At 39.1% G+C, this 26,065-nt stretch overlaps 1 protein-coding gene across 2 annotated transcripts in view; it reads left to right on the forward strand.

Annotated features, from left to right (window-relative positions):
• The window catches only part of Lrp6 (LDL receptor related protein 6), a 130,614-nt gene that overhangs the window by 18,232 nt on the left and 86,317 nt on the right, over positions 1-26,065 (forward strand). The window contains exon 2 of one of the 2 annotated variants that reach the window (XM_028894475.2): positions 5,883-6,276. The exons of the other annotated variant lie outside the window; for it this stretch is intronic. Coding sequence (XP_028750308.1) covers positions 5,883-6,276 — 394 coding nt within the window. The remainder of the gene's footprint in view (positions 1-5,882; positions 6,277-26,065) is intronic. 2 annotated transcript variants of the gene reach the window in all.

Below are 26,065 nucleotides of genomic sequence, written 5' to 3' on the forward strand. Positions count from 1 at the left end.
TGATGTTAGGTTAGGTTGAAGATGCTGGTTTAGAAATCAGTTGTGTAGAGTTTTGTGAGGAGATGATCAGGAGAATCTGAGTAGTTGTTTTGTACTCTCTTATTTTTTGGATTAGAGGTCTCAATACGATGTGTATGAGAAGTGGGAGAAAGATTGAAACAGACAAGAATAATAGGTAGTACGGTATGGAGAGGACACTCTGCCGGCAGGGCCATAGTGAACGCTGTAGAGAAGTAAAGAGTAAGGACTGAGAAAAGGTGGTCAGTTGGATTTTTTTAAACCTTGGAGAAAGCAAGTTTAGTTGAGTAGTGTGTTTGAGGTTAGATTAAAGAAATTAATACAGAGTGAATGTTGGTGTGAAGTGTAGTTAGGAGAAAGAGAATTATTTTCTTGATAGTAAGCAAGGTTAGAGTTGGGTAGATTGTTTGATACCTGAGCCTGCCATGATCCTTTGAAGATACGGAGCAACTGATGGAGCTAAGTTGCGGAGTATGTGTTGCTTGATCCTACAAAGAAGGGAGGGCATTCCCCCACCCTCTACTGAAAACCGGGGAAATAGGTGTGTAGCCCTGGCTGCCTATAGCCTGCTTATATAGATCAAGCTGGCCTTAAACTTTCAGAGATCCACCTGCTTCCAGTGCTGGGATTGATGGTGTGTGCCATCACACCTGGGCCTGGATAACTTTTTGAGAAGTATAATAAGTAAGATGTTGAAGGTGTGACCCCAGACCAGAGAGACTTTTTACTGTTTGAGACCATCCTGGGCTACAGAGCAAGACCTTGTCTCCATCAAGGGGGGAAAAGATGTATGGCATTTAACCCTTCCTCCTGGGACACTGTGTTTATGAGTTAATTTGAGAATGAAGAATTAAATGGACCCCAAGAGCTTGTTTGGAGGTTCTACTCATGTACCTTTGACTGAAGACCAGTCCTCCTTTATTTAGTGAAGGTCATCCTCTTTGACTGAGTACACAGTTTTGGGAGGGATGCACATGGAAGCAGTGAGTGAGGAAAGTGACACCCACCTAGCCAGCCAGATCAGCCAAACCAACCCTGAAGATCAGTGGGGTAACAGATGCTTTCACATCCATTGAAGGGTTAAGGTGTGAAAATCTGTAGAGCAGAGGAGGTTCAGGAAGGAAGTTTGGTGGGGATTTGGTGAAGGCAGCAGATTCCTGAGCTCCTGCAAGCAAGTGCTTGCTAAAGAGATGCCACGGCTGTTTAAATTCTGCTGGTTATGAAGTCAGGTAAACATTGTGGAATGAACACGTGGTGTGTATTACGTGTGCTACTGTCAGGAAACAAGTGTGTGGAGTCTGTTGTATCTAATAGATAAAACGGTATTGCAATTTTCTCCACTACTCAACAGATACTGGTGGCCATGTTGTAGACCCTTTTCATGCATCAGAAGGGTAACTGTACAGATAGACCTTTTGATAATGTTCAAGTTAGTGTACAGTTCCTAGAAACCCTCAGTCATAACTAGTGCTGCTAACGGGTTAATGTGCAGTCCCAGAATGCTCAGTTATAACTAGTGCTACTAAATTTTTTTTTTTTTTTCGAGACAGGGTTTCTCTGTGTAGCTTTGTGCCTTTTCCCGGAACTCACTTGGTAGCCCAGGCTGGCCTCGAGCTCACAGAGATCTGCCTGCCTCTGCCTCCCGAGTGCTGGGATTAAAGGCGTGCGCCACCACCACCTGGCTTAGTGCTACTAAATTTAAGCTCTTAATCTGCTTCTGCTCTCCTCCAGAAAGCCCATGAGACTTTAAATTACCAGAAAAGTTCTTTAGGCTTTTGTAGATAAAAACTGTTCAGTGGAAATATTAAAGTTCGACTTAAAAGTTACAAAAGTCATTTGACTGCCACTAATGCCACAAACAAGTGTAGTATATAAGCAGTCTTGGGTGGATGATAGAGCCATAAAGAAGGTATCTGTTAACTACTCCATTGTTTTTACTATTGAATTGTAAAGGTTAAGTGTCCTGGGACTGTTTTTTAGTTTTCTGCAGCCTTTGGCATCGAACCCTTCACTAACAGGTCTAGCTAGAGTTTTCCTGCCTTGCCCACAGTCAGGACAAATCTCTGTCACCCGCCAGTCCCACAGCCGCTCAGACCCAACCAAGTAAACACAGAGACTTATATTGCTTACAAACTGTATGGCCGTGGCAGGCTTCTTGCTAACTGTTCTTATAACTTAAATTAATCTATTCCCATAAATCTATACCTTGCCACATGGCTCCTGGCTTACCGGCATCTTCACATGCGGCTTGTCATGGTGGCGGCTGGCAGTGACTCCTTCTGTCTTCCTGTTCTTTCTTTTCTCCTCTCTGTTAGTCCCGCCTATACTTCCTGCCTAGCCACTGGCCAATCAGTGTTTTATTTATTGACCAATCAGAGCAATTTGACATACAGACCATCCCACAGCAAACAGGAATGTTTTTCTGATGTTCCTGTTTGGCTTATACTATAAAAAGCTGAATATAAGACTATTCTATAGTGACTATTAGGATTGGTTAATTAGTGTGATGTGTGCAAGTCTGCAGTGAGTTCAGGGAAATCTGATGTGCTTGTCTGTCTGTAGTTGTTACACACAGTAAGAAGAAAGGACTCAGTTTTCTTTTTCTAGTGAAGTAGATGCCCACATGTATTTGACTGAGAAATTTGGGTTTCAGTATGTTTGAATCAGAAATTCATGTTATCTAACAGATGAATAGAATATGTATTCATAACTCAATTTGGCCAATGCAGTTCTATAAATAAAAATGGCCTTCTTTTGTAATTTTGTGAGCCACTTAATTTTTTTCAAATTAGAATAATGTTTGTAATTTATAAAAGGGAGGGCACTTTTAGGGGTGGATAATTGAGTGCACTTGATATGCTTGCACAAGACCCTGGTTCTGATTCCTGTTATTTACAGGGTGGCTCACAGCCATCTGTAACTCCAGTTCCAGGGGATCTGACACCCCTTTCTGGCCTCTGTGGGTACCAGGCATGCATGTGGTGCACAGATGTGTAGGCAGAACACTCATATATATGAGCATGTGGGGGGGGGGGAGACAGAGAGAGAGAGAGAGAGAGAGAGAGAGAGAGAGAGAGAGAGAGAGAGAGAGAGAGCAGAGAGGCACAAACACAAGGCTTATTTTCAGATCATATAAATCTCTTCCCATTTACTGAAAACAAAACACTCATAAAATAAGAATAAATAAATTCTTTGTTTTTTGTTTTTATTTTTTTCGAGACAGGGTTTCTCTGTGTAACAGTCCTGGCTGTCCTGGAACTCAACTTTGTAGGTCAGGCTGGCCTTGAACTCACAGAAATCTGCCTACTTCTGCCTCCCGAGTGCTGGGACTAAAGGCGGGTGCCACCACTGCCGGGCCAATGAAATCTTTTAAAAAGAGAATTGCTGCTGTCAATAGTACCTGGGTTGGGTTCTGAGTAATTTTAGACCTTACGGAACTGTGAAAAGATTGTGGAGATTATTGTGTTATATTCTCATTTGTGGCCTTTGTTTGAGCTTTCCTTTACTGACACTACCCCTATCTGTTCACTTAAATAAATTAGTGTTTATAAAGTGAAAACTTAGTACCCCACTAGCTGTGTTTTAAGTGCTCTGTGGTCACATGGCTGACGGGTGCTCATTGTGCAGTGACGACTTCCCCCACTGTCACAGGCAGCTATGGGACAGTGGCCCTCGTTTTTAAATTGCTGCTTGATGCTAGGAAAGTAGATGTTAGAAATTTGGGATAGATATTTAGAATAAAAAAACAGAATTTATGCAATTGCAGTCCTAGTAACTCAACTTTATCAAAATTATTTCTTATAAATGTTATTTCTTTAAGGTAGGGCTTATATTTAATTGTGGTGTTAGGTCTAGTTAGAGGTCACTAATATTGAAGAGCATAAAAGAGTTATAGTATCAGGTTCTGTTAGGCTGCTTATTTAAGTTTTATTGATGGGCAGTGGTAGAGCATACCGGCACTCAGGAGGCAGGGGCAGGCAGATCTCTGTGGGTTTGAGGCCAAATCTGGTCTACAGAGCGAGTTCCAGGACAGGTTCCAAAGCCTGTTTTTTTTTTTCTTTTTTTTTGTTTGTTTTTTGAGATAGGATTTCTCCGTGTAGTTTTGGTGCCTGTCCTGGATCTCACTCTGTAGACCAGGCTGGCCTCAAACTTACAGAGATCTGCCTGGCTCTGCCTTCCGAGTGTTGGGATTAAAGGCGTGCCCAACGCCACCTGACCCAAAGCCTGTTTTGAAAAAAAAAAAAACCAAAAAAAAAAAAGTTTTATTAAGATACTGATATTGTATTTCAATGAATGTTACTTATTTAAAGCATAAAATTTAGGAAGTTCTGATATGTATATACAGCTGTGAAGCTATCTTCATAATTGAGACAAGTTTCCTCATACTCCTGTGGGAAATGTGGCTTAGCCCTGAGTGCTTGCCTGGTATATTCAGGTTCTGGGCTCAGCCCCTAGCATTACAGAAAAGCAATGAGGGAGCTTAACTTTTGCTTCCTGTTCTTTCCACTGCTTACCTCAAGAAAATCATCCTTTGTCAGATTAGACTAGTTGACGTTTTCTATATGCTTTCATGGACGAGCATCATGAAATATGTTTTCTTTTTGATCTGGCTCTTTCTTCATGTGCTACTTAGAGATTAATTCATTTTTCTTGTATAAATGGTTCATTATTTTTTAGAAATGGTGATTGATTTTGGCTTTTGGAGATGATATCCTTTAGCTCATACTAACCTTCAAAAACCTACGTAATCAAGAAAATCTGAGCTCTAATTTTTCTGTCTCTTCCTTCCAACTGCTGGGATTACAAATATTTAGTACTGGGGTTGGAGAGATGGCTCAGGGGTTAAGAGCACTGTCTTGCTCTTCCAGAGGTCCTGAGTTCAATTCCCAGCCACCACATGGTGATTCACAACCATCTATAATAAGATCTGGTGCCCTCTTCTGGCCTGCAGGCATTCCTGTATGCAGAACACTGTCAGTGATAAATCTTTAAAAAAAAAAAAAGCTCTGTTAATTTACAAACTAATATGTTCTACTACTTCTTATTCTGTTGATATATCACTGTTTATTAGTTGTTGATCATATTTGGGTTGATTTTAATTTATGTTATTACAAACAAATTTATTTGAACATTTATTTATGTGTTTATATTGATATGTATTTATTTCTCTTTAGTAAATACTGAAGTGTGTAGTAGCTGGATTATATGGCAGGTTGTACATTTAATTAACCATTAATAAACTGGCTGGCTTGCGTGGCATTCTGGAGGACCCTGGGTTTGATCACCAGCTCTGCAAACAGACAGTTAACCAAGCACCCTCCAACTCTTTCCCACCAATAGAGCATGTGTGTTCTTCCAGTTACTCATTTTTTAGTATGTATAAGCTTTTAAATTGTATCTGACAGACTCTCAGTAAGAAAAGACATCTGGATGGAATAGATTTCAACTCTCATATTCTTCTAAGGTGCTAGAAAAATATTTTAAATGTGAAAAGATTTTAGCCAGTTCACTATTGATTTATTTCTCATTTAAAGAAAAAAATGTTTTATTATGTGTGTGGATGTGTGCCTGTGTGAGTTTATGTGTACCACATGTGTACAGTGCCCAGAGACTCAGAAGGCATGTGGTCCCTGGAGCTGGAGTTACAAGTGGTTGTGAGCCATTTGATGGGGGTACTAGGAACCAAACCCAGGTCCTTTGCGAGAGCAGCAAGCCTTCTTACCTGCTGAGCCATCTCTAGCCTCTTTATTTCCCGCTTTCTTATTTTTGATAGTGTTTGGTCACGGATGCCGATTTGAAGCCCAGTTTATAAGATCTGATATGTTTTCTTCTTTCTTTCTTATGTATTTTTCTTTTTGTTTCAGCGGCCCCTTTGTTGCTTTATGCAAACAGACGGGACTTGAGATTGGTTGATGCTACAAATGGCAAAGAGAATGCAACGATTGTAGTTGGAGGCTTGGAGGATGCCGCTGCGGTGGACTTTGTGTTTGGTCATGGCTTGATATACTGGAGTGATGTCAGCGAAGAAGCCATTAAGCGAACAGAATTTAACAAAACTGAGAGTGTACAGAATGTTGTTGTTTCTGGATTATTGTCCCCGGATGGGCTGGCATGTGATTGGCTTGGAGAAAAATTGTACTGGACAGATTCTGAAACTAATCGTATTGAAGTTTCTAATTTAGATGGATCTTTACGAAAAGTTTTATTTTGGCAAGAGTTGGATCAACCCAGAGCTATTGCCTTAGATCCATCAAGTGGGTAAGTTTCTGTGTAATGTACAAAAGGCATTCCAATTTCTTATTCTAGTCTTCCTTCCCTGGTAAACACTCCTTCACTGCTAGGGGAGAAAAAAGAAATGGGGACTCTTGGTTTTGTTTTCAAGTAGACTTGACTATGGAAAGTTGGGTTTATCCTTAAAGGACAGTGTTTATTCACGGTTGGTGGGGTGCAAATAAATAGAACCATTGTGGAAATCAGTTTGGAGATTTCTCAAAAAATTGAAAATAGAATTACCATGTAACCCAGTGAATTCACTCCTGGGCACATATCCAGAGAGAACTATATAACCTACCATAGAGATATTTACACGTCCATGTTTATTGCTGTTTTTATTCAGTACAGCAAAGTATTGGAATCAACCTCGTTGTTGGTCAGCAGATGAATGGCTAATATTATGAATACTGTTCAGCTCTAAAGAACAGTGAACTATAAGAATATCCAGGAGCACTGGCCCTGCACATTGCTCATGGCTGCAAGGGGTGAACTAGCCAGGACAGTACTGGAGAGCTCACCCTGGAGGTGAGGACAGGGGAGAGCTGGCGGGCTGACCAACCCTGAAAGTACCCAGGCCCAGAACAAGGGTTTTATGTTGGCCTACCCAAGCATCCACCCCATCTGTGACCTGCTGAAGCACACGGGTGGGGTTGGGGTGGGGTGGGGTCAGTCCTACCAGAGCTGCGGGATCTCCATGACACAGGGCAGCAACAGGTTGTCCAGGAAGAGTCCCAGTGAGGGCCCAGTGTTGATGGTGCGGCAGAGACCAGGGGCCTCGAACCAGACCAGTGATTCTTTTCAATAAACACCTGCATGCAAAAATATATGGATAAAGGGGTTTCTTGAGTGTCTCATGGTTTCTCTTCCTTCCTTCCTTCTTTTTTTCTCTTAAATCTTATTTTGTTTTATTTTGTGGTAGGGAGGGAGATGGGTGGGGTCAGGAGACATGATGTGAAAGACACAAGGTATAAAAAAAAAATTCAGGGAAAATGAATGGACTTAGAATGTAAAATATTAAGTGAGGTTATATAATCTTAGAAAGAAAAAAAAAAAGCCCTGCATATTCTCCCTCATGAGGAATCTAGTCAAACACACACACACACACACACACACACACACACACACACACACACACAAACACAAACATGTACAAATACATACAATATAATGGTAGAAAAGAGAATAAGAAAGGGTAAATACTAATACTTTACAGATTAGGAAAGACTGAATGTACATAATGGATATAAGATATGAGAAAGGCTGTAAAGCTGATTGTTTTTCTAGTTACAATGCTGTTGTGGACTTATTGTTTTTAATGGTGGATAAATTCATTAAGTGAATGTATAAAATCAAATGTGAAGCTTATGGCTTCAGAATCAGTATTTAAACTGTACAGAAGTTTACGGAGATGTATAGACTTTGAGTCTGATTGGTTTTGGTGTGTGATTTTTATTTGCAGTTTTTTAAATAATAAAGTTTATAAAATTAAGAAATATAAAAACAACAGTATAAATAGTTGTTTTTTTACAGCAGTTATAGAGCAGCCATGTTTATAGTTCTTGAGTTTTTTCTTTTTTGTCTTTTTTTTTAAAGTAAGAGAGAAGGAAGACTTAGTATCCGATCACTTAATGAGATTTTTAAAAAATATCCTTGATCATAGACTATCATATAACCAATCATTTCACAGTATACCAATCATTTCACAGTAGTATCTTTTATATTAAGCTATGAGATACTACTTAATGTATCTGTGCTGAATGGAAAGAATAATTATTAAATAACTTATTTCTACTTAGCTAAACATGTATTTCATGTACTTGCAGTGATGGTGTTATTTTGTGTCCATGTGTCCTCTCCCCACCAGACAAACCCAAGGCCTTCCTGAGGCTAGGCTAGTGCTCTGCTATTGAGCTACATCCCTAGTGCTGCAAAGGGTTATTTTCTAAAGAGAAATATAGCTCAAAATTGAAAATGATCACAGAATATGAACTCTGCCTGCATTGCTCTTTGCTTAACTGTCTCAATCTTACTGTATACTATTTTACATTTTTAGTCAATATATTGCTATGGCTGAATGTAAGTAACTATGTGAACATGAATCTGAAATGACTTAACTGATACTTTGTCAAAGTCCTGAGGTAGCTTCTGTCTGAATACCTTTGAGTAGTTTAATACGTTTCTTTGATTTTTTTTTAAAAACAATATTAGAATGCTTCAAACCTCTTTATATATGGGAGTAAATTAATTTCATCTAATAAAGTAGAACTTGGAATAATCAAATAAAGGTTTATATAGATTCTTTTGTTATCAGGCCTGATTTGGTGGCATAGATTAAAGATGATGCCATGTTGTAAATAAATGAAAAGTTTGTTTAGCTGTGTTTAGCTGTAAAAGATGACGGTAGTACAGTGAAATGTTAGGTTTGGATGTTCTGGAGAGAACAGATACATATATATATATATATATATATATATATATATATATATAAAATGATATTAAGGTGTTGTGGTTCTGGAGTTGCTTAGAGATTCACCATGACCATGAATAAGTTTTAATAAGAAAAGGCTTTTTATTTAGATACAGCATCCAAACCTGGCACCATGTTTATATACCTGAGAACACTCCCAAGATACAGCCCCTAACCATATCAGTCCAGGGCTTACAAAGGCAAAACCTTGAAGTTACAGTTTTGGGTCTTATGACTGTCTTTTTGAGCAGAGTAAGCAGATTTGATTACAAAAGCAGAAATAAGTCTTATGACCTATTATTTTGTAAGAACAGCAGATTTTACAAGATCAGTCAATTTAAGAACTGTCTTCAACATCTGGGGAAAAGGGAAGTGGGTTAACAGGGTACAGCCTGTACAAGCTAGGGGCTTACATGTTAGAGGCATTTTTTTTTTTTTTCCTTTTTGGTCTCAAGCATAGAAATGTTACTCATCACAAAGGAGCAGCTGTTGAAGTGAGATGGTCCTTTAAAAACACACACACACATTTGGGGTGTGCAAAAGTTGAAGGGCAGCTTTCAGGAGGTCAGTTCGCCCAACCACATGGATCACACTTGTGGACAGGCTTGGTGCAAGTGCCATTAAGCGACACCATTACTCTAAGCTGGCTCTTAATAAAGAAAGCATCAGAAGTGTGGAGGTAGGAAAGGGTTGGGAATCAGAAGAGGGACTCTTAGAGATTGTGCATAGTAAGCTGTTCCAATTAGAGACTTAGGTTGTTGAGAACTTTGAAGATAATCTTGAGGGGTGGAGCTGGTATTTTGCTAATTCTCTAGTAAGTCTGAGGGGTGGTGATGTGTTTGTGGGGTTACTGCTTATGTAGATCACATTAGATTTGCCGCTTTCACTGATGATTAGGAAAGAAGTCTGGTGAAAAGAAACAGTTCTCCTCCCCTTCCCTTGACCCTTCCCCTGTTCCTCTTCTCCCTCCTTCTGTCAGGTCTCAGAGTTTCACTGTGCAGCTCATGCTGACACGGCATTTGAAATCCTGCTTCAGCCTTCTGAGGTTGGGATTAGAAATCCCTGTTCCAGCATTTCCCCTTTTCTTTTTCTTGACAGGCTCATTCTTACCACAAGGGAGGTAACTGAAATTAGCTATTCAGTAGTTAGTATGTTTCAGACCTCTCCATTTGTTACTTCCTTTGGGAAGAAACGGGGGTATAGTTTTAAGGATCTGCTGTCTACTTAAGGACAGAAACTTGGGAGAGAGAACTTTTTTCACAGAATGAATGTGTATTATGTTGCATGTATTTGGAGATGGAAAGAGTAGTATTAAAGGAGTTAAAAGGCCAGTTGAGAGCTCTTACTGGGTTTCCATTCCATGGTTTTACAGCTTGAATACTACAGTTCTGGTATAGCACCTTGTTCATTTCTACATGGGGTTATAATTGTGTGGTAGTACACTACACTACACACACACACACACACACACACACACACACACACTTCCTCAACTCTTTTTTTTTTTTTCCCCAAGACAGGGAATTTCTCCGTGTAGTTTTGAGTTTTGGTGCCTGTCCTGGATCTCGCTCTACAGACCAGGCTGGCTTGAATTCACAAGATCCTCCTGGCTCTGCTTCCAGAGTGCTGGGATTAAGGCATGTGCCATCGTGGCCCAGCCTTTCTCAACTCTTAAATGATTACAAGCTAATGATTTAGTGAGTGGATATTTTTATTTCATTTCATTTCTTAAAACAAGTGAACTTTATTGCTGCTATGATAGGTCTGCTGTATTACTAAAAATGCATTAGAGGTTTTTGTTTATCTGTTGCCTTTTCTGTATTAAATGTGAATATTTACTAATGACTCAGCTTATACATCATTGTAAGAATGAGTAATAATATACTTTGAAGGTAGAAATAGTATCTTTTAGCTTCTAAATGTGATTTGGTGAAAATAAACACATTCTTTTTCTGAGGCCCAAACACCTATTGAAACATTTTTCATTCTTTCTCACGTGGTTAACGGGGTGGGGGCGTATGTTCACCTTTTCCTCTTCTCCTTCAGCAGTTCCAAAAAATTCTTTTACTTTTGGGGACATTGCTTTGACTCACATGGCTATTTGAAACATAATTTATGCTGATGAGATGGCTTGTTGGTTAAAGGTGCTTATCACCAAGCCTAATAACCTGAGTCTGAGTCCTAGGACTCACGTGGTACAAGGAGAGAACCAACTTCCACAAGCTGTCCTCTGACCTCCACATATTCATGCACACATTCTCTCTCTCTCTCTCTCTCTCTCTCTCTCACACACACACACACACACACACACACACTCAATAAATATGATTAATATATAATTGGGACTAGATAGAATTCAGCCAAATGGCATATATTTGATAATTAATATGATAGGGAAAATATTTAAAAATTGTATTTTAAATTCATGAGTTAAAAATAAATCACTCATTCAGTATTCTTGATCTTAGATTTGCATCATGGATTGTGCTTTTAGTGCAAAAACAGTCACAGGTAGAGTTTACTACTTGTCAAACAGAAGAGTTGATTTCCAGATTTATTTTCTAGGGAAACATGGAGTTTACTTTTCAGATAAAACACTTGAAAACAGTACTGAGGAAAAAAGTACTGAGGAAAAAATTTCAGAGTTCCAGAATCCTGGGTTTTGAGATTCAAGAGTCAACTGAGCTCTCTGACATCAACATGTATGAGGAAGACAGTTGAATGACTGGTATTGTTGAATATTGGGAACCAGTGCAGAAATCTGTGTGCTTTGGGATGTATGGGGTTCTTTGTATTACCAGTTTAGTTAGCCTAGACTGAAGGAAGATTTTTTTTTGTTGTTGTTTGTTTTTATTTTTTTAATTTTTATTTTTTAAATTACACTCATGATATTCATTAATTACACTCATGATATTAATCACATTTGTGGTATTCATAGATTACATTCATAGTATTCATTCAAATATATATATATTTAAATGCTGAATGTCATTTATTGAACGAGGGAGGAGGTCTTAAATACAGGCTTACAGCACAATGGGAGAACCCTGGAGGGCAGAAGTTCACTACTGATGTTTTACAATCTTACATCTAAGCTGTTAACACCCATTATTCAGGATACACAGACAAGGAACTTCCCTTAAGCATTCAGGAGGGTGGAACTTGGCAGGGAATTAGCATAGGGAGGATATCAATGTCAAGGTCCACAAGCAAGGCAACAGTTACCCAAAACGGGGGCCAGGGACCTATAGGTCCCCCTTTTATTTAAAAATGAGCTTCTGACTTGGGTTGCGTGGGACGTCAGCAGGTCACCTTACCTGTCATGGAGACGCCTGCCCAGGCCACACAGGCGCTCTGTCTTAGGTTGGTGAGCGCCCCCCCAGGCATTACCTGTCTCTGAATACTCATTATACAGGCTCAATCGTGTGTGAGCTGCAGTGTTAACTGCTGCCAAAGATCTCAAAATGGCACTGGGCTTGCAATCTGTGTGTTTGACACAGAAAAGACCAACAGAGGTCCTATCTCACCCATAGCCAATAGGCTAAAGGCAACTGAGCTATTCCCTTCCTTAATGAGCCGTACTGGACGTTGGAGTCCTTGTAAGATAGTATCCCAAAAGCAACTGGAACTTGAGTTTATAAATTTATAATTTTCAAAGCCAATCGAGATATATATAACTACTGAATTAAATTTATCATGCCCAATAGAATAAAAGATTAATTAACTGTGGTAGCTATTTTTGCTGCCAGGGTCTCCACTGTGCTAGCTGTAGTAAGCAATTATGAAATGGTAATCCCAGAAACAATAGCAGCGGTGGCTGCCACTGCTATAACAGCAACAATGGCACCAGCAATGTCAAATTCTCTTCTGGAGTATGTGGACATCCACTGGCATGGATACAACTCCAGTAACCAAACTGCCAAGGCCCATTTTTCTTGATCCCAGCATGACTTTAGCTGGCAGCTCTGGGTCTCTATTAGTCTTAATACTGACTGGTAGTGTAGAATTTAGGCCAAGGAATAAGAAAATGTGTGTCTTATGAAAATTGTTCCAGAAGCAGTGTTGTCTTTTATATTGGGTAGAGGACGTTCCTGTACCACCCCTGTTCAAGTTCTTCTTTCTGATTCCCACAATGCTATACTGACCTTCATGATGCTGAGAACCTGGTTCAGTCCCATAGTAATTCTAAGATTTTTTTTTTTTGCTTGATTCACTAAATATTTCTTGCAAGTTAAATGCTAGTGGTTCAGCTTGAATTCATCCTGTGTGTGGCCAGTGAACTTGTGACCCCAATGGTACAGGTTTTAAAGATATATTTTCTAATATTCATTGTTGAGTGTAATATTAATAACACTAAAAGCTCACTTAGAAATACCTTCGTAAACACTGGGGAGGTGGAGGTAGGAGGATCAAGAATTAGAGGAACGCCTGGACCGTATAGCAAGTTTAAGGCCAAACCTGAGCTACATATAGTAAGACTATATCATAAAAACATCTAAGAGTTAGGGATGGAAAAAAGTGAGTTAATGTATATGACTGATAGGGAAATTAATTATCAGATTATGTTTAAAATGTATGTTGCACTGGTATATCAAGGTGATTAAACTAGTCCCTGGCTCATTCAGGTGTTTGATAAATGTGCTTTGAATGGCTGAACTTTGTAAATTAAAAATGTTCTTGTAATGTATTCTCTTAATACCTTATAATGTATTCTCTCAGTTTTCCTTGTTAAGAATGGAAAGCATTTTTAAGGTAATGTAAATTTTAGCATTGTCTCTTGTGCATTAGTGATTATAGCCTGGGACTGGACAGATGGCTCAGTGGGTAAAGGTGCTTGCCGTAGCAACCTGAACCACGCAGTAGAGGGGGATACGGACTTGAGTTAGTTGTCCTCTTCCACACATGCAGGATTGCGCGTTTGCACCTCACCTCTAAACACATGCGCACAGATAGATACAAGTTTAAAAACTAGAAAAAATACAGAATAACTTTTATTTATGAATGTCTATGTAAAAATTAAAAAATTTTAGTCTTTACTTTAAAAAATGTTAACCAGGTACTGTTTTATTAGATTATGCCAGCCAGAGTTTGTTCTGTTTCTCAGCCTTGCCATTTTCTGGTGTATTGACTCAGCTTTGCCATGTACTAGTGTGCTGACTCAGCTTTGCCATGTACTAGCGTGCTGACTCAGCTTTGCCATGTACTAGCGTGCTGACTCAGCTTTGCCATGTACTAGCATGTTAACTTCAGGTTTGTTATGTCCCAGCGTGTTTCTCAGTTTTGTCATTTATTAACGTGTTACTTCAGGTTTTGTTATTTATTAGTGTGTTACTTTAGCTTTGCTGTTTACTACCACATTACCTCAGGCTTTGGACCTCAGTTTTTTCATCTGTAAAATGAGTTTTTTCCATCAGTCGTCCCCCCCCCCCCCCCCGTGTGTGTGTGTGTGTGTGTGTGTGTGTGTGTGTGTGTGTGTGTATGTGTATGTACTAGAGATTGAACTCAGAACCTTGTCTGCAATGAGTATAAGTTCCTTTCAACTGTGACATCAAGTTTCAAAAGAGACATTTTAGAAAAGCTGGGCATGATGGTTTACGCCTATAATCCTGACACTTGGGAGGCTGAGGCAGGTGGATTATCATGATTCGAGGCTAGCTCAGGTTACGTGAGTGAGTTTCAGGCCAGCCTGGACTACAGAGTGAATCTCTATCTTACTACAAATGTAGACATTTGATGACAGTAGTCTGAATATTGGAACTTTTTATTTCACATGTATATATTCAAGTCAGCAATTTAGGTATGCTCTACTTAGAATTGTGGGGTTCTGCCCTTTTTTAAGTCCAAGTGATTGTTTATTTATATATGTATTCTGGAATTTATTCATTCTTTCACAATTTCATATCTATACATATCAAACTTTTATTATATCTTTCCTACCCATGTTATTTATCCTCTGTGTCCCCTACTCCTCCCCTCAAGTTCTTCTTTCTTTACTATTTTCCTCCTTAAGCTCAGGTCTGCTCAGGTCTCACTGTGTAGCTCAGGCTGGTCTTGAGAGCCTCAGAATAGTTGAGAAGGCTTTGGGCTGTTATGCCAAGTTAGAATTGTTTCTACAGAACAGACTCTTAAAATATTGATTCAACTGTTCTTACTGTATTTCTTAGATTGGGTCTTGCTTTTTCAGAGCTACTTTGCCTTTAAAACCTACTTAAGTCCCCCTCCCTACAGTTTCACTTGATATAGACTGAAAAAGACTTTAAAATGTAAAAGGAGTTTTTTTTATTTGCAGAATGGAAAATGCAGTCAAGGGATTTGTATTTATCCTTTCTGTTTTCTATTTTTTAATTAAATTATTATTTATTTGGAAGTGGGCTAATACTTTATTAGCATAAATGCATTATAAACATAATGAGTTTATTATGATATTCTTATACATGTGTAACATTTTTAAATTCTCCTTATTGCCTATAAAACAACCCTTGTTCCCCCCTAACTGCCACACACCACACACCACACACCACACACACCACACACACACACACACACACACACACACACAAACACAAAATATCACCTAAAAATTAAGAGTAGTACAGCTGGGAGGTGGTGGCACATACCTTTAATCCCAGCACTCGGGAGGCAGAGCCAGGCAGATCTCTGTGAGTTCGAGGTCAGCCTGGTCTACAGAGCGAGATCCAGGACAGGCAACAAAACTACACAGAGAAACCCTATCTGGGGGGGGGGGAGTAGTACATTAGAAAAATTATTACTCTTCTCAGGAAATTCTATTATCAGTTGTGCTTGATCAGCTTCTGGGATATGAATCCAGGCCCTTGGAGGGGTAGTGAGTGTGTATATATGAATGTTCTCAAATACTAGAATAGAGCATTTTTCCTGAAAATGTCATATCCCTCATCCAGTTTTTCCTTATATAAAGTGATGTCCATAATTTTGCTTCAAATTAATAAATTTTAATTGTCTTGTTGTTTGTTTGTCTTAGCTATGTAACTCTGGCTGGCCTGGAACTCACTGTGAAGACCAGGCTGGTCTCCAGCCTAGAGTTCTACTTGCCTTTGCCTCCTGAGTGAACTGTTTGATTCTTTTTGTTCCACTGTTTTGGTTTTTGGAGACAGGGTTTCTCTGTGTAGCTTTGCACCTTTCCTGGAACTTGCCTTGGAGACCAGGCTGGCCTTGAACTCACAGAGATCCGCCTGCCTCTGCCTCCCGAGTGCTGGGATTAAAGGCGTGTGCCACCACCGCCCAGCTTGTTCCACATATTTTAAGCACCCTTTTATTAAGGTAATATTGAAAGGGAGTATTTGTGATGCTAAGTGACTTTTTTTTTTTTTCTTTTTTCTTTTGGTTTTCCGAGACAGGGTTTCTCTGTGTAGCTTTGCGCCTTTCCTGGGACTCACTTGGTAGCCCAGGCTGGCCTCGAACTCACAGAGATCCGCTTGGCTCTGCCTCCCGAGTCTGGGATTAAAGGCGTGCGCCACCACCCCGGCTTGACCTTTTTTATATAGCATAATATTTTCCAGACCATTGTTTTCTAGTGAAAGCTTTCTTTGTAGTATGATCTTTTTGTTTGCTTTTTTTTTTTTTTGCTGCCAATTTGTCAGATCGAAACTGGGGCCCCTGGAGTGCTAGGTAAGCCCTGTACTCCAAGCTACATTCCTGACTCATAGCTTATGCATTAAAATTGCATTCTTAGTATAAAGAAAGACATTTTGTGATGGTAAAGAATAAGATACTTAGTTGGGTGGTGGTGTTCATTTCTGTTCTTTGACTCTTTGGGGGTTCAACTTTGACTCTTTGGTTGGTTCAACTTTGCAGTGCTTATAATCCCATGTCTCTTAGCAGCTGTTGTTTGCTTGTTAACATTAAAAAAATTGAAAATCAATCAACACAATATTATACAGGATCCAGACTTCTGTGTGTTTCCCATCTTATGTGGCTTTTTTCTTTTATATTACTTTTATTCTCTCTTGAAAGACTTTATTTTATACTATTATTTCTTTCTACGACTGTCTATACCCATATTCTTTCTTAAACATTTGCACATTGTAAAACACACTGGAATCTGTTTAGAGGTTTTTTTCCATCCGGACCTCTTTTACTGTTTATCTCTTGTCCTCTTTTTGACTGTGAGCAAACCTTTAAACTGCTAACCTACACCTGGATCCTCTGCCTGGCTCTCTTGACTGGCTCTGCCCACTTCTTGGGTCATGAAAGCCAAGCCTACAGCTCACAGCCTGGTTGAGATAGGTGATCAAGAACTGCATTCAACCTTCCTAGAGATCTAGAATGCTGGTGCTTGCACTGTGACAAGCATTTTTACTTAATTTTTTGTTCCTGCTTAACATACTAGCTCCTCAAGGGCTCACCAGCAGGCAGAAATGCTTAAAGGAGCCATATCTTTTTAAGTTTTCTCAGGCACTGCAGAAATTCCAGCACTATGTTGGTGTGCCAAAATGTTGTTGGGGTTTACTCTTTTGGGGGACCCCCCACCCAGCTCCCAAATAAATCATACATAGAGTCTTATTGTTAATTATAAATGTCCGGCCTTAGCTTGGCTTGTTTCTAGCCAACTTTTCTTAAATTATTCTATCAGTCTTTTGCCTCTGGGCTTTTTCCTTTTCTTACTTCTGTATATCTTACTTTCACTCTTACTCCCTGGCTGGGTGGCTGGGTGGCTGGCCTTTAGCATCCTCCTCCTTTCTCTCTCATTCTTTTTCTGTCCTCCCAAATTTCTCCTTCTATATATTCTCTTGCCTGCCAGCCTTGCCTATCCTCTCTCTTGCCTTGCGATTGACCGTTCAGATCTTTATCAGACCATCAGGAGTTTTAGACAGGCACAGCAACACAGCTTCACAGAGTTATGCAAATGCAAAACAACAACAACAACAACAACAACAAAAAACTAACACACCTTAAAATAATATTCCCTAATAGTTTGGTTTGTTTGAGACAGGGTCTTATTCTGTGGTTCAGGCTAGTCTTAAACTTCAGGATCCTGCTGGGAATACAGGGTCTCATAGTGTAGCACACATTGTCCTCTTAATTTGTAGCCATCCTCCTGCCTCAATCTCCTAAGTCCAAGCACTATTATGCCTAGTTCTGTATTTAATTTTGGAGTTGGGAGTTCCTGTAGTATATATGATAAATTCAAACCCTAAACCTTTGTGAGGGCACTCTGGCTACACAGTATTTGGTGAAGTTTTCATTTACCACATTTTTAGTGGGTTAAGCCAAGACAGAAGGACTTTGCTTTCTCTGTGGGTTGGGCAAATTGTTCTGTTGAGTTGTTCCTAGAGTGCTTTGTGCAGAAATCTTAACACAGGCTTGTTGTGTTCCAGGGTTTGTCTTCTTTCTCTGTTTGCCACTAACATAGAAGCCCTTTAGTTTCTGCGACCTGAAAACCTTCTAGGGTTGCTGTTCACTCAGTCTTGCAAGTTCTGCCTTTTTATTCTGTCATGCTTGGTCTCTGCAGATCACCCCTTTCTTGATACTCTAGTTCTGTGCTGAAAGAAGTATTTATATATTTTATTTTGTATATCTGTACAAATCAAGTAAAACGTTGTAGTTTTAGGTGTTTTGTAAAAGGGGGTTTTCCTGGTTAACTGGTTTCTAAATTACTAGAACCAGAAATTCTGACTTTTATATTTTGTATATTGAAAGGCAGCTGTGCTCACCACTATACCACCAACACACTGTCCCTATATTGCCTATTAAGGTAGCTGGATTTGATGCATTCTTATGAACAGTGGAACATGCAAAGCTTGAGTGTGCAGTTTGTTTTCAACAAATGAAAGATGGATGTTCCTACAGTATCATAACAGATTACTATATATTTTAAGATTCATACTAATGTGTATGTTAATGACTTTTATAGGTAGGTTAAATAAGTAACTTAAGGGTCATAAAATGAATTGTAACTTAGCATAGATATGGTTCACTTGGGTTTTATAGCTCAATTTTGATGTTACCTTTTTGTGTAATTATATCTTGTAAAGGGCAAATATTCTCTCATCAGTTTAGATTTATTGCAACCAAAAATTTCTGAATATTTTCATTTTGGAAAGCTGGATTCAGATTGAATGTATATACCAAAATAAGGATTTATGAAGATTTTGAAAATTAGTATTTTTTCTTACCTAAGCATAGAAAATATATGCTTATAATTCAATAAAAATTTATATAAAGTAGCTTGTGTCTAATTTGTAGTTTGAGATATTTTTACTTTCTTGGCATAACAGTTTTTGATGTCTTAAAAACTCAATATGAGCCAGGCAGTGGTGGCATATGCCTTTAATCCCAGCACTTGGGAAGCAGAGGCAGATGGATCTCTGTGAGTTCAAGGCCAGCCTGGACTACAGAGCGAGTTCTAGGACAGCCAGGGGTACACAGAGAAACCCTGTCTAGAAAAACCAAAATAAAACTCAGTATGTATTAACTTTAATTCCCTTTCTGTTGAAATGAAGCCTGTCTTCTGTCCTTTACTCCACTTAACATTTTTTTTTTTTTCAGAAAGTATTACAAATGAATATCAGGCCAGACAGAGCAATGAAATTGTATTCATAGGGACACTAATCAACAGCTTATGACAACCTAGCATTAGTTTTTGTGAGTTTTGATAGCTTGCAGATGTGCATACTGTTACAAAATAGGACTGTAACCACACATTCTTAATTCTTTAATATCAGTTAAATATGCTTATACTCTTATTCAAAGCTAGAGTAGAAGCCATTGAGGCCAAAATAAAGAGGCAAGTAGGCTACATAACTCAAGAGTTAATAATTGCTGATGAAAAGAGATTTCTCCTCTATGAGACTGTGGCCAGGTTTTTGAGAATCCATGGGCGATAATTTATCAAAACCTACTGAGTGCTTCCCTGATCTTACTTTTGAATGTATTGATAAAAACCTACAGAATATAATCCTAACTAGTTGAATTTAGCAACTTTATTAGACTTCTAGGTATCCATAGCTCCCTAAGAGAGGTTCACTGCATTAAAAAACAAAAAAACAAAAAACAACCAAACCTACTCTTTAATCTGTGCCCACCAATTAGTTTTCACTTCTGAGTTTAAAATAAGATGATGACTGTCAGCCAAGGTAAGTTCTAGATGGCTGGGGGAGAGTAGCATTTGATCTTGAGATTGCTCTGTCCTCCTGAGAATTTATTCTGTACACTAAGGTCTTGTAGCCTTCTGATGCTTTCCATTCCAGAAGCCCACCTCTAAATGAAAGTTAACATATTTCCTTCCTCACACTGCCTTAAAAAATTTTATTTACCCTTTAAAAAAAAGATTTATTTTTATCAGTGTTATGCTTACATCTATACATGTGCACCATGTGCTGTTGCTGGAGGGCTTCTCTCCAGGTTCCCCAAGCCCCGCAGTCCCACAATCCACGTATAAAATAATCACTCAGACACTTATATCACTTATAAACTGTATGGCCGTGGCAGGCTTCTTGCTAACTATTCTTATATCTTAAATTAACCCATTTTTATAAATCTATACCTTGCCACGTTGCTGGTGGCTTACCGGCATCTTTACATGCTGCTTCTCCTGGCGGTGGCTGCAGTGTCTCTCTCTCAGCCTTCCACTCCCCAGAATTCTCCTCTCTCCTTGTCCCACCTACTTCCTGCCTGGTCACTGGCCATCAGTGTTTTATTTATATAGAACGATATCCACAGCAATGTGCGTGTCTGGTGCCAGTGAAATTCAGAAGAGGGCTTCCAGGTTCCCGGAACTGGAATTTGTGAGCCATCATGTGGTCAGTCGTTGGGAACAGAACCTAGGTCTCCTGCAAGAGCTGTAAGTGCTCTTACTGTTTAGTTTAGTATAGGAAGAGCATACCTTTTACACATCATTTCATTAATCTCAGAGCCTTTACCTTGGAATTAAAACACATTGAACAGAGTTAAGATGGGAATAGAAAAATATATTAATGTCAGTACTTTGAGTATTTCATTTAAGAAAATGGTTCTCAACCTGTGGGTTGTGATTCATAACAGTAGCAAAATATAGTTATGAAGTAGAAACAAAAATGATTTTATGGTTGGGGGTCACCACAACATAAGAAACTGTATTAAAGGGTCTCAGCATTAAGAAGGTTGAGAACCACTGATTAAGAATTACTGTATTGCCGGGCAGTGGTGGCGCATGCCTTTAATCCCAGCACTCGGGAGGCAGAGCCAGGCGGATCTCTGTGAGTTCGAGGCCAGCCTGGGCTACCAAGTGAGCTCCAGGAAAGGCACAAAGCTACACAGAGAAACCCTGTCTCGAAAAACCAAAAAAAAAAAAAAAAAAAAAAAAAAAAAAAAAAAGAATTACTGTATAATTTGTCATATCTCAGGGACAAAACGGTGGCGGGTTGGGGGAGGCGGAAAATCCTAGGCTTAGGTATGTTGTATATTAACCATATTGCTGAATGTTTCCAGCATAAGAGAGATTTGTGCTGATGTAAACATGACCACAGACTGGCTTTAATATATTGTGGTATTTATAATTTTGTTAAATATAAATACAAAGTTCTTTCCTCTATTATTCTTAAAAAAAAAAAAGCGTTCTAGAATGTCTACATAATTAGCATATGTACCTGCTTTTTAATTAAACGTGTTTTGTGGCAGGACTTACCTGGTCACTCACAGGCTGTTCTCTGAGGCACTGATAAAAAGGCTTGTGATGTGAAAATTCAAGGTACCCCCATCCTGGGAAAGCGAGGGCTTGATTGAAATAGACACTTCTGAAAAAATCTTAAGAGTGTCTTTTCATTACTTTTCTTCGCTGTTGGCATGTGAAATTACCAAATTGTCTGGGAGGATGATTTTAAATACTTTATTTGATGTTGGACTCTCGTGTAATTTTGGGTTCATAAAGTAGTATCACATATGGAGATTTAATTGATGTTTTCTGAATTGATCGGTAAGCAATTTGCCAATTGCTTTATAGGTATCTGGAAATATTCCTTAGTGTTTTTTTAGAGTTGTATATAAATTTTTTCATATTATGTACTGATTGTGCAGTTTCTGATAGAGCATCATGAGTTAATGATTCTTTACTCAGGTGGAGTTTGAGATTTTCCTGAGCCCAGTGGCTCAAGGACCACACTTTGAGTAACATAGTTTAGAGAGGGATAGCAGATGTTTTCTGTAAAGGTGCAAATAGTAAATAACGTAAGGTTTGGCAGGCCACATGCGGTTCTTGTTACAATGCTTTTCTTTTTTCTTTCTGGAGTTTGTTTTTCAACTCTTAAAATATGTAGAGATCATTTTAGCTTATGGAGCCATGCAAAAACATGGTGTGGTCAGATTGCTGGTAATTGCTTTTCTCTGAGAGGTGTATGCATTTAAGTCATCCTAGAAACAAAAATTCTGAAATCAATGCTTAAGACTTTTAAGCATTTTAGATGACCATGTGACCCATGTGACTTTTTTTTTTTTTTTGACCTAACTTATCGATAAGGTGAATCATTGTTGGTGGTTTGAAAGCTATTTTTTTTTTTTTTGCAGATTTTAAAAAATTTAATGGAGACATAATTTATACACAGTAAAATTCACCCTTTAGTTCCACCATTATAAACAGCTGCATACAATTATATTCTGTCAAAGGTAAAGCCACACATTATTGTTGTCAGAGCAGATTTTAATCAGTAATATATTGCAGTGGGAAAAAGATTAGCACAAACTGAATGTACAAGGATGTCCATTCTACAAGGAAACAAAGGGAGGAAGAAGAGGAAAGGGGAAGAAGCACAGATTGGGAAAAATTACCTCTATTTGTTAGTATAATTATGTGTTAAAACTTCTGCTGCTCATGCAGAGAATCAGAATTCCCAGCACACTTGTTGGGTGATTCACAATTAACTGTTAACTCCAGTTGCAAGAGATCTGATGTCTTTTCCTGGACTCCTTGAACACTTGTGCCCACATGCACACACACACACACAAACAGACACATAAATAAACACAAACCTTAAAGAACACTGAAAGTGGTCACTAGAACTAATCAGTGAGTTGAGCAAGATCACAGATTGTAAAATGGTATGCAAAGCCGGTGAGACTGAGTAAAAGCACCTGCTGCACAGATCTGGTTACCAGACTCTGACACCTGGAACTCATGTAAGGCTGGAAGGAGAGAACCAGCTCCACAAGTTGTCCTGTGACCTACACTGCACTTGAGCTGTGGCACATGTGCACCCATCCCTCATGCACGCACACGTGCAGTAGCAAGGAACAATTGGAAATTAAAATGTTAAACAATATAATTTACAATAAAACATGGAATGCTCAAGTGTAAAAGTAACTATGAAACATGCAAATCTCTGCTGGAAACTGCAAGGGAGGAGCTTAAGAAGTCAACAAAGACCTAAATAAACTAAGAGATATACTGTAATGGTGGACTGGAAGATGTAGTAATTGATATGCTAATTCTCTTATGCTGATTAACACTTTCAGTCTTAAACAGACACTCAGCATAATTTAATTAGGAAATTGGCAAGCTAGTTTAATACTGATTAAGAAAATCAGATTAAGTTGACAATACTACTTGATTATGAGACACTGTTAGAAACAATAGTTTCATTGTTGCGCAAAGGAGCACATGAACAAAGCAGACGTAGCTCAGCAAGGCAGTTTTTGCAAAAAGGAGTTTTAAACCAGACTAGAGAGAGATAGTTCTGGAGAGAAAGTTCACTTGACTTTTATTCTAACTCAGGTGGTGACTGTGCTTCCTCTCCGCCCCCCATTGGTTGGAGTCATAACCTCGTAGATGATGAAGTATAATGATAGGTCATTAGGGTTAGTTTAATACTGTGCTCATTTAGCTGGATAATAATTGTAGGTCTTCTTCTAGGGTCTGTGATTTGTCTAGCCACAGGTTCTTGGCCTGATAATGGTGCTAGGTATGGATTTCATTTTGTGAGTGGCCATCAATCCTAGTAGAAAGTGGTTGGCTATCCCATGACCTCTGTGTCACTGTCACACCAGCCAGCATGTCTTGTTAGGCATAACAGGTTGTTCTTATAGTTTACAGGTTTATACCTGCGTAAGATTGATGATTTGGGGGGCTGGAGAGGTGGCTCAGTGGTTGAGAGCACTGACTGCTCTTCCAGAGGCCTGGGGTTCAATCCCCCGCACCCACATGGCAGCTGACAACTGTCTGTACTCCAAGATCTGACACCATCACACAAACATACATGTAGGCAAAACACCAATGTACATAAAATAAGAATAAATAAGTGATTAAAAAAAAAAGATTGATGATTTGTTTCTCCTCTGGTAGCATGCATAGTATCTTCTAACACTAGGAAAGCTAGCCAGTAGGGACGATGTTTCCAGGTGAGTACCTGCTTGATTTCTTCATGTTCTATGTTTGAGTATGCACTGTCCTAAGCAATAGGGTCTTATCATCAAGTCCTGGAGGGTAACCAGGAGCTGACAATAGCCTATAATGTTTGGAGGTCTTTAGGGACCTCACTGGTTAGTAATTCCAGAGGAAGTGACTCACTCCTGGGACTGGGCCTTTTCTTTGTTAGCCTTATGGTTTCTGGTAGGGGCATTGCTGCTCTGTTATAAGGTAACTCCATTTTTACTTACTTGATGTGTGTGTATAAATATATTTTAAGAACTTCTACAGTAGTAGGTTTCCATATGACCTTTAAAAGTTTTTAGTGTTATTTATCCTTCCCATTTTTCCTCTTCTACCCTACCCTTCTCTCCCTCACCACAATTTATCCTTTCCTGTTCCATAAGTCCCCTTTAAAATTTTATTTTTATGTGTGTGAGTGTTTTGCCTAGGTGTCAGATCCCTGGGATTGACTTACAGATGCTTGTGGGTGCTGGGAATTGAACCCTGGTCCTGTGCAAGAGCAGGCAATTAGTTCTCTTAACCTCCGAGCCGTCTCTCCAGCCCCATAATTCCCTTTTAGCTTTTTATATCAGTGTATTTTCCCTCTCTTGAGAGCCCCTCTCCATGGGCCTTTAATAACTTCTGTGAATATTCCTATTGAAACACATATCTAAACATTCAAACCTACTTTCTTTCTTTCTTTTTTTTTTTTTTTTTTAAAGAATGGGGTCTCTATGTAGTACAGGCTGGCCTCAAACTCATCGTCCTTCTGCTTGGGGTTGTAGGTTGGTATTAACACACTCATTTCAGTTGCTTTCTTGAGTAGTACAGTTTAGGTTGTTAGTGACTTGTAAGAATTGATTTCTTACAAAAATATTATTATTTATTTTTCTTTGTGTTGGGTGTTTTGCCTGCAAGTATGTTTGTGCAACACATGCTTGTCTGTTGCCTGGTTCCCACTGCCCTGGGACTGGAGCTACAAGAGTTGTGAGCCACCATGTGAATGCTGGGAATTGAACCCAGGTCTTCTGGAAGAGCAGCCAAGTGCTCTTAATTGGTAAGCCATCTCTCCAGGTCCTAGAATTAGTCTCTTGCTCTACTGGACTTATTAAGGAGTAGACAGATTTCACAGTGGTTAAAAACACTCATTGTTATGATCTTCTCCATACTTGTCCTGTAGCCAGAGGTGGTTAACCTAGTGTTAGCAGCACGGTGTCAGCCTGTGCAGTCAGTTGTGTGTGTTTTTGATGACTGCAGCAATGCCATTTGGCTGAAGATGAAAAACTTTTAAAAGAATATTTATCACACTAATCTTATTAGTAAAGACAAACTACAGTAAATTGGATGAATTAGCAAAATAAAATATATATAAAAATTAGGTACTAAAAGTCTTGAAAGGTTATTGGGGAAATTTGAGATCCATTATTGGGGGATTTATTAAGGCAACTCACATAGTTATAAAAGGGAAGTTTATTTTGGGGTAATTTACAAGTAAAGGGGTTGATTACAGGATTCAGGAGAAGTGAAGGTGCAGTTCAGCGGTGTTCTCTGGAGAACTCTGCTCAGTCTACCATCCAGCATCCAGGATCACCAGGAACCACGAGAGCTGGCACATCCTATCTCGGGTCTTAAGGGCTCCCGTCTTGGCCTCGCCTCAGGGGTAGGTCATAGGTAGGTATGACAGTTACCAGAAGCCTCACTGGGGGGTAGTACTTCCAGGTCAAAGCTGGAGCAGCTATCCACTACAATCCATTTTTTTAAACCTCAAATATTTCCAGTGAAGTTTAAGTGGTCATTGTGAAGTTTTAAAGTCCCATTCTCAGATGTTCCAAAGAAATGGGAGGTGGTTGTGTGGGAAGGGATCTATTTTGTGCTTTGCTACCATGTATGGACTTGCAGAACTTTTGGGTCACCTGAGCTAATGTTTTGAGTCAGCTGGTTAATGAGTTAAA

The sequence above is a fragment of the Peromyscus leucopus genome, chromosome 3 (assembly GCF_004664715.2).
Source record: "Peromyscus leucopus breed LL Stock chromosome 3, UCI_PerLeu_2.1, whole genome shotgun sequence".
NCBI classification, from domain to species: Eukaryota; Metazoa; Chordata; class Mammalia; order Rodentia; family Cricetidae; genus Peromyscus; species Peromyscus leucopus.